General features: G+C 47.4%; 1 protein-coding gene across 1 annotated transcript in view; it reads right to left on the bottom strand.

Annotated features, from left to right (window-relative positions):
- steap3 (STEAP family member 3, metalloreductase) overlaps positions 1–8,727 on the bottom strand; it is a 10,831-nt gene continuing 2,104 nt past the window's right edge. The window contains exons 3-6 of the mRNA XM_037696650.1: positions 5,766–6,032; positions 5,135–5,662; positions 2,973–3,137; positions 1–726 (exon numbers count right to left, since the gene is read on the bottom strand). Of these exons, the coding sequence (XP_037552578.1) occupies positions 439–726; positions 2,973–3,137; positions 5,135–5,662; positions 5,766–6,032 (1,248 nt within the window). The 3' untranslated portion in view covers positions 1–438. The remainder of the gene's footprint in view (positions 727–2,972; positions 3,138–5,134; positions 5,663–5,765; positions 6,033–8,727) is intronic.

The following is an 8,727-nucleotide window of genomic DNA, read 5'->3' as shown; positions in this document are numbered from 1 at the left end:
TGTTCACTCCTAAAGCTGGGGGTGTTAACGGTCCAACGAATACTTTTGGTTTTATAATTTTGTCCTGGAGGCTTTTGAGGTATTTTGCTAACACAAAGGCACGCGGCACAAACAATCTCCTTTTCACACTTGGCAGTTTTTTGGTTTTTTTTTGCTTGACTGAATTCAATAATCTGATTTAGGTTCGCTGAATGCAGACATCTTGTGTTGGACATGAATATTCTTCAGTTTGGGAGCAAAGCTGCGATAAATTAAATAAAATGGTAATTTCTGACTCCGTGTTGTGCTTTCTCGACTGGTCTCTCAGGATCTGCCGGCTCATTTGTCGAGAAACGAAACCTCGACAGGCCAAAGAGACAAGTCCCCGGCAGACTCCAGAGTATAAATATTTTATCTTCAGTGTTGAGATTCACCTCGTGTCCGGAGAAGCAGCGCTCCTCACACGTTGCTGACGTCCTCCGCCCCGCTGAAGCCGCGTTCGGGCGGCAGGGCGAAGCCGACGTGGCGGCTCCTCTCCCAGCCGCGGCGGATCTTTCGGAGGCGCCCGGCCACGCAGGGCACGAAGAGGGCCAGGCGGCCCAGCAGGACCACGCAGGGGAGGATCAGGACCAGGACGAAGGTGGGGGGCAGGCAGAAGCGGTACTGCGACCGATCGAAGGCGCGGTCCCAGCCGTAGACGAGCGTGTGGACGGTGGCCATGGTCAGAGCGCCGTGACCGAGCGACGACTGCGAAACAGTGAAAGAAGATTTGTTTTCTCAGAAACCTTCCTGCTGAATATGACGACACATAAAAGACGAGTCAGCACGTCCACGTCAGCTGTGTTCGAGGCCGACGCAGACCCCGAGGAAGTCCACTGACCCCACCACTCAGGACCTGAAACCCACAGAGCGCCACATAATTCAGCTTCAGGGGCCATAAATCACCAAAAGCTTCCCCAGGTCGTCACTGGGCGGAGGCCAGAGGTGGAAAACACTCATTCTTTTCTTAAACGAACCCTAACGGGGCCGAGTCGTTGTCCCGCCTCGCGGGCAGGACGTCTTCATCGCAGCACCAGTTAGAAACACACGACTGTTCACTCACTCGATTTCTGAACTTAAAACTGTAACGAGACAAGTTGGTTCTGAACCACCACGATGACCAAATGAGGCACTGCCCCCTCGCAACCATCCCAGAGCGACAAACTGGTCCTGCATCAGTTCCAGCCGTCGTACTTCATTACCACCATTAAACAAGCAGGGCGCCCCGTAGGCCTGTCACCAGAACCGAGCGCCCTGTAGGCCTGTCAACAGAACACATTTTGATGGGCGATTAATCGTCTCAGAAATTATCGCGATAAACGATAATATTGTTTGAAATTTCACAATAATTAGTAATTATTGTCAAATTTAACTAGAAATGGTGGTTATTTTTTGTGTGAAGTACCTTTTTTGACCACTGGATGGCAGTATAAGACAGTTTGAACCCAAGGATGGATAGTGAGGGAGCGAGCAGCGTGTCTCTAAGAAAAATGGGAGGGAGGCCCCTTGACGTGACATGGGCTGTGTCTCTTTGGTTCTCAAAATGGCGGACGCTCGGTGTGGTTTGAGCTCTTTAGCATTTTTCTCACAAAACTTAATAAAAAAAAGTTCTCAGCTTTTTTTTGAAGAGAAACAACTTTTTACACGAAGGCACGAGATTCAACTGTGAATCTTGGAGCTGTGACAAGACGGAGGTTTTTTCCCCCCCGAGGACGGCCTGTTAGCTTAGCTCGTAACTTAGCTTCTTAGCTTAGCTGCTTTTAATGATCCAAAAACAGGATTTTAAAGAGAAAAGAGAATTGGGGGGAGGGGGGGGGTCAGAAAGAGATGAAGAAACGATAAATGAAAACGAGGTCAGTAATTTTCATTTATCATGCGATTAATTCATTTATTGATTATCGTGACAGGCCTACGCACAACACAGAAGCGCTAGCTAAAAAGCCAAGCGCTCCATCTCCACTCGAGCTGAGCCCCCCCCCCGCTTGCTGTCGATACAAACACCCCCCACCGCTGAACATACGAGCACCCTGCCAAGGCAAGGGGCAACTCTGTACTTTTATTCTGAAAGGTTTACAAAGTAGAAACTAGGGTCGCAGGTGAGCTCAATCTCAAACGCTTCAAAAAGTTACACAATTTATTGACAATTCATCACCTGGCGAGTTTTTCCAAAGGTTGGGAATCACTCTCAGCTACTACCACACCAGATGTTATATACGAGTGCCATGTGTCGTCATCACTGTTTCTATACGCTGACCAAATCCTCTGCATTTAACCAAACGCACCTGAGACACCCAGGTGGAGCAGTGGGCAGCTAAGGACACCACCACATGTGGGCATGGCGGGGAGCCGAACCGCCACTTTCTGGTCCCGAGGCGGCTGCCCTACCTCTACACCATCGTGGCCCCCGAGATTTTAGCTGCACATCTGTAACAAGGACCGGGTTAGAGTCACTCTGTGTTCACCGAGGCCGGTGGCGACCATCACGGCAGGTCGTTGATAAATCTTTTTGTTGATTCAAGTCTTTTGTTTGAAAACAACACACCAACACATCCAAAGAGACACTTTCGCCCACTATCCTGCAGCTCTGGCCACCACGCAGGAATGCACCGAGCTGAAACTGTCAGCACATGACTAATCTGACGACCGATGGATTACTGCGAGTTGAAAGTGGACAAAAAAAAGACTAAGTCCTGGAAGACTGGAGGCCATGACGGGGGAGGAGGAGGGGAGGGAGAGGGGGGGAGTAAGTGTGCTCTGAGTCACGACAAGTTCAGCTGTGAATCTGGGGCAGCTGCAGGAGGGGGAACATGTGGAGTCGCTGCGCAAGAGACAACGTGTCTCTGAGAGGACATCAGTGGGACACCTGTCTGCCATGTTTGTTCCCGTCATTCAGCAGCAGAACGAACGAGACGCTGTGCGTGTGCATGTGCGTGTGCATGTGTGTGTGCGCGTACCTGCACGAAGCTGAACTCCCTCCAGTTGACGGTGCCGGCCACTGACGGCAGCGAGGTGACGGCCAGCAGGGAGAGCAGGCCGAGGGCCATGATGCCCACGGACAGGTACAGCTCCATCCTCCACACGTCAGCATCCACCCACGAGTCGGCCACGCCATCTTTCACCTGGACACGCCGACAAACACCCAAGTGAGAACTGAACGACGAACGTTCCCAAGCGTCCGGATTTTCAGTCGAGAGGAAAAAAGTCCTCGGGTTTTCACGTCAGGACATCAAAGGAGCTGCGAGACAGACGGCAGTGTGTCCCCCACCATTACACAAGCAGGGCGCCCCGCCCCGTCAACAGAACGACCCCCCCCCCCCCCCAACACACCCCCGTCGACAAGTGCCGGCACTGATGTAGCGCTAAGCTAGCGGCGTACAGTACAGACACGCTAGCTAAAAAGTTGACGATGCAGGTAGTGCTCCGTCACCCTCATGCTGCACCCCCCCCCCCCCCACACACACACCAAAAAAACCTGACGGTACAAACAGCCCACTACACAGAGGCCCCCGTCTCTCCCCCCACCCAACCACAGAAGACATGAGTGCCTACCAAGGCCTGTAAACTGGGGGAACACTGGACAGGACAGTTCATGGGTCAATGTGCGATACAAAGACCAAGTCCTCCCCCTCCACCACTGTACTGACAGTGCCCCTGTGCATTATGGGTAAACAGCTCTACTTTGGTCTCATCCGTTCAAATGGCGTTGTCCCAGAAGTCCTGTGCTTCGTTCAGCTGAAACTTGACAAACCCGAGTCCGGCTGCCACGTTTGTTTTTAAGACAAGAGCCTCCTGCGACTCTTCCAAACACGTTCCGTCTTTCCTAGCCCGCCCCGTCATGAACTTTGAACTTTAACCTACTAACCGAGGCACTGAGGGAACATGTCCGTGTCCCTCTATGTAGCGCGTTTGGCACTAAGCAGACGAATTGTTAGAGATGATTTAATCCCCTGATGGTAATTGGTGCTTAGGGACTTTTAATTTCCAGGTCACCGTTTTGTTTTGGTGCGCTCAACGTTCAACCGTAGATCTTACCGGACGTGGAGCAAACCGTGCCAGCTGCTCCGATACCGACCAACGAAGGCCTTGATTAGTACTCTGATTAACTCGGGACAGTCCTATTTTTATGGAAGAGCTTTGTAATGAATCATTATGAAATTTAAAAGGTTAGAGTCCGTTCAAGACAACTACCGTAATTTCTGGACTATAAGCCGCTACTTGTTTCACACACTTTGAGCCCTGAGGCTTATACAACGCAGTGTTTCTCCTAGATCAGTGTTTTAACGGAGGAGGGGGTGAAGTCACGTTTAAGTTGCCCGCCCACTAGCTTAGTGCGGTTTATTTTCTATGGAGGGAGTGGGAACGGAGTGGTATGTCAGTAGCATATGTGCTAGCGTGTTTGTGTTGCGCTCCATGTTAAATCAGTCCCGACAGTTGTCGACGGTGGCGGGGAGAGGGGGTGGGTTAGTACGTAGGGCGCTCGGTTCTGTTGATGGGCCTGTATAATGGTAGAGGAAACACTGGAAGTCCGTTCACGACAACTACCGTAATTTACGGACTATAAGCCGCTTTTTTTTTTTTCCCCACACACTTTGAAGCCAGCGGAAAATTTAGGGATTTTTTTTTTTTTTCCCCAAAACATTTAGCCTCTAGTGACTTTCTTGGTAGGCTACTGTATTTTACTTTATTTTTAACCAGCCGTATTACAGGCACTGCTCTTTTTTTTTTTTACTGTACGTATTTGTGAATATTACCGGTACGAATTCAATTAAAAGTTTTAAAAATCGTTCTATGTAAATACCTCATGTTATAATGCGGACACCCACGGCTTATACACAAGTGCGGCCTATATAGGTACGAAAAGGGTTTTTTTTTTGTGGGCGGGGTTTATACTCTGGTGCGCTCAATAGTATGGAAATTACGGTATTCAATTTGAAAGTGGGTCCATGTGAACAAGTCAGTTAGGCTCGAGCGTACATGTCCACGTATCGAAACGACTTTGTTGACGTTTATAATGTAGAGTTTCTGGGATTTCTGTAGACAAGAGCAATGTACTTTAGTCTTATTTGTCTTTAGACTAGCCATTAGCTTTTCAGACGCCTCTCCTTCTTCGTCTAACCTGTCGATAAGCCTCGTTGATCAGTTTGAAGCGCGCAGACTTCCTCATCGGAAGACTCAGGCTGTAAATGGCGTGCAGGACGGCACACAGGAAGCTGCAGAGCCCAAACTGCTTCCTCAGGGTCAGCCAGCGGTCCAGCCAGTTGGGGAAACGACGGTACTTGGTGCCCCGCCACAGCTGGAGGTAGGCGGCGTTCAAACCGGGCAGGTAAACCAGCGCCAGCATCACCAGGGCCACCGAGGGGAGGCTGAGGTTCACGGTGTCAACGGGCATTTTGTAGAAAGCGTTCTTCCCTGTTGAGATGTAGGGATGCAAGACGTCCCGGGTGAAGTTGTAGAAGTAGAAAAAGACAAACAGAGACAGGGTACAGATGAAGGGGATGTGCCAGGAGGGAAACAAATAGAGAGGCTGGTTCTCAATCTCCAGAGAAGACGAAAGGAGGCCCATGTCAATGGGGATAAAACCCATTCGGTGACAGATTTGCTTCACCGAGTTCTTGGCCTTTTGACTGTCGCTGCACAGAAAAACCTGCAGAAAACAGAAGAGAAAATAAAAGCCCAAACGAACAGTCGATACATTTTTTATCCCGACTTCTTACGAGTCTAAATCAGCAGCCGGTGACGTTCCCCACCTGCCTGTTTCCATCTCGGGGTCCGGTCTGGAGCGTCCAGGCTGAGATGGTGTTGAACCCTTTGACTATGAAACTCTCCGGGAAAATGTCCGCGAGCAGCTCGGCGTTGGAGGGGCCATCGCGGCTGATGCGTAAACCGTTGCTGACGTCCACCAGAGTCTTTCCGGCCAGCGCCGGCTTCAAGGACACCAGCGTAGAGTGGTGTTCAGGATAGACGGCGACAAAGACCAGGTCCGCCTGGCTCGCCGCCTCCATCTGGGTGGTCACCTGGAGGACAGCGTCTGATTTTAGTGCGCAACGTATTTTCCGGCATATAAGTCGCTCCGAGTACGTTGCGTCAAAAAAAAAAAAAACATGAAGAGGAAAAAAACATATAGGTCAGTCAAACATTGCGTTATGAATATGGGAAAAAAATGTATACAAGTTGCTTCGGCGTATACGTCGCAGGACTGACAAATCTATGCAAAAAAGTGACTTATACACTGGAAAATACGGTACCTGCAACCTCACAAGGGATGAAAAAGGTGACAAACATAGAGCCTGTAGTTTGTGGGGGGGGCGGTAACGACGTCCCCACAACCCACCAATAGATTTTTAACGTAAATTAAGCATTCTGGTAAACCCCAAGAAGAAAATTAGTAAAAACTTGTGTCTTAAACTGTGCAAAGCTAGCAGCGCACAATACAGACACGCTAGCTAAGATGATAAAGAAGTAGCGCTATGCTTCTCTTAACGCATCCTACCCCCCGCGCCGGGTCAACAACTGCCAGCACTTATGTAGCGCTGAGCTAACACTATGCAAGTGCGCTAGCTTAGCGCTTACGAGCTAGCACAAGCTCTGTTGCGAGCTAGTTAGCGCAACTTACCTAGCGTGACTTACGTAGCACTAGCTTAGCACTATGCAAGTCCAGTCAATGGGAAGTCATACCATCTACCACGCCTCTGACCCCCCGGGGAAAAAAAAAAAAAACTTCGGATTTAGATTATTTACGTAAATGACATTTGTGACTGAAATCAACGAATTTTGCCGAAAAAAGCGACAAGTTTGTCGATTTGTTAGTAGTTTACACGGTAATGTTGACAAATAGATAGGGATGAATAAATGAAGAAAAGCAGCAAATATCTTTAACTTAGCGCCGTTTGAACCAACGCTAAATCGTCAACTTTACGAATTACAGCAGAATTTGTTTTAGTACAATCATCTTCAAAGAACGCACAGAGGATATAAAACATTTATCCTCCAGTGTTAAAATGCCACATCCTTGTGTAAAAGTGAAAAATAAACTAGAGAAATTGCATTTCCTGCGAAAAGGCAGTGTGAATGCTTATTGGAGAAGAACTTGCTGAAAAACAGCTGAAATCAGCAACAACAAAAAAACATGCTGAAACTGTAGAACAAGCGTAAATCAGCAGGAGAAAGCACAAAAGTTGAAATGAGCAAATAGCTAAAAAAAAAAAACTAAAATTAGCATAAAACAGCTAAATAGTAGCTGAAATAACTGAAACTAGCAGAAATATCATGGAAGAAGCATAAGTTGAAATTAGCAGGAAGTTACAGAAATTACCATGAAAATTTGAATTTATCTGAAAACGGATGAAAATTTCATCTGTTTCATCATGAAATTAGCTAAAATATGCTAAAGAACAAGCTTAAATTACCAGAAGAAAGCAGAAAGAATACATGTTTGCCCGATTAGGCTGAAAGAACCAGAAATGAGCATAATAAAGTGGAAATCGCCTGGAAAAGGCTAAAATTAGCAAAAAAAGAACTGAAAAGTAGCTAAAAAGGCAGAAAGACACTTAAATTACCAGAAGGACGTGGAGTGAGCATGTTTTTGCTGAATTAGGCTGAAAATAGTCGAAATGTGTGCAAATAACGTGAATTAGTTGAAAAAGCTAAAATTAGCATAAAACAGCTAAACAATAGCTGAAACAGCAGAACAAGTTGAAACTTGCATAAATAAGCTGAAAAGAGCAGAAATAAGTTAGAAAAAGCATAATAATGTTTTAGATCCTAAAGATCCTGAAATGAGCACAAAACAGCTGAAAAACAGCAGAAATGAGCTGAAAGTAGCTGGAAAAAAATATTAAATTAGCAGAAAGAAGCTGAAGCAGAACAAAATGTGAAAGGAGCAGTAAAAGGTTGTAAACATCTAAAGATTTTGAAGGATGGAAAATGAGCTCAATTTATTTTAGATGAGGGAAAAAAATGGCAGAAAAGGCTAAATATTTTTTTAAAAAGCTAAAGCTGCACCAATACCAAAAGTCACAGCAGGATGGTCCTGAAAGAGCTGAATGTTTTGATTTATGGGTTGTTGAAATAGCTACACCAGAATGTTTTGGGCCAAAATACAGCTTTTTTGGGACCGTTCATAATTCTACCCCCCTCAACTAAATCCCCACAGCATGAAGCTGCCGCCACCGTGTTTCACTGTGTCTCCTTCCGTAGTGAACCGTCCTAACCTGCACTTTTAATCCATGCCTGGATGTTTTTTATCTGCAAGAAAAGCATTTCCTCCCAGAGTCTGCCGCCACATGTGGAACACAACCAGAACTTCTTGCAGCTCCTCCAGCGTTGCTGTAGGCCTCTTGGCTGCCCCCCCCCCCCCCCCCCCAATCTGTGTGTCTCATTTGTTGTTCTTGAATCAACTCTGGAGGGATGTCCAGTTCTCTGTAAAGACTCTGCCGTTACATACAGCATTCCCCCCACTGTTATTCAAAGAGGGCGCCCCGCCAACCTAACAGAACCCGACCCCATGAAGGTCGTAGCGTTTGATAATAAATTAAAACGGTGTTTCCCATACCATTATGCAAGCGGGGCACCCCGCCCTGTCCACAGAACTGAGAGCCCTGGCTACCGAACACGAGCGGACGAGCAACACAGATGTGACTCCGCCCCCTGTTAATAAAAACCAGCAGCAATGTAGCACTAAGCTAGCAGGCAGGTAACACAGATGTGACT

The sequence above is a fragment of the Nematolebias whitei genome, chromosome 23 (assembly GCF_014905685.2).
Source record: "Nematolebias whitei isolate Nwh7 chromosome 23, NemWhi1, whole genome shotgun sequence".
Lineage (NCBI taxonomy): Eukaryota > Metazoa > Chordata > Actinopteri > Cyprinodontiformes > Rivulidae > Nematolebias > Nematolebias whitei.
Note: the sequence above shows the minus strand (reverse complement) of the source record. Positions and strands in the feature narration are given on the sequence as shown.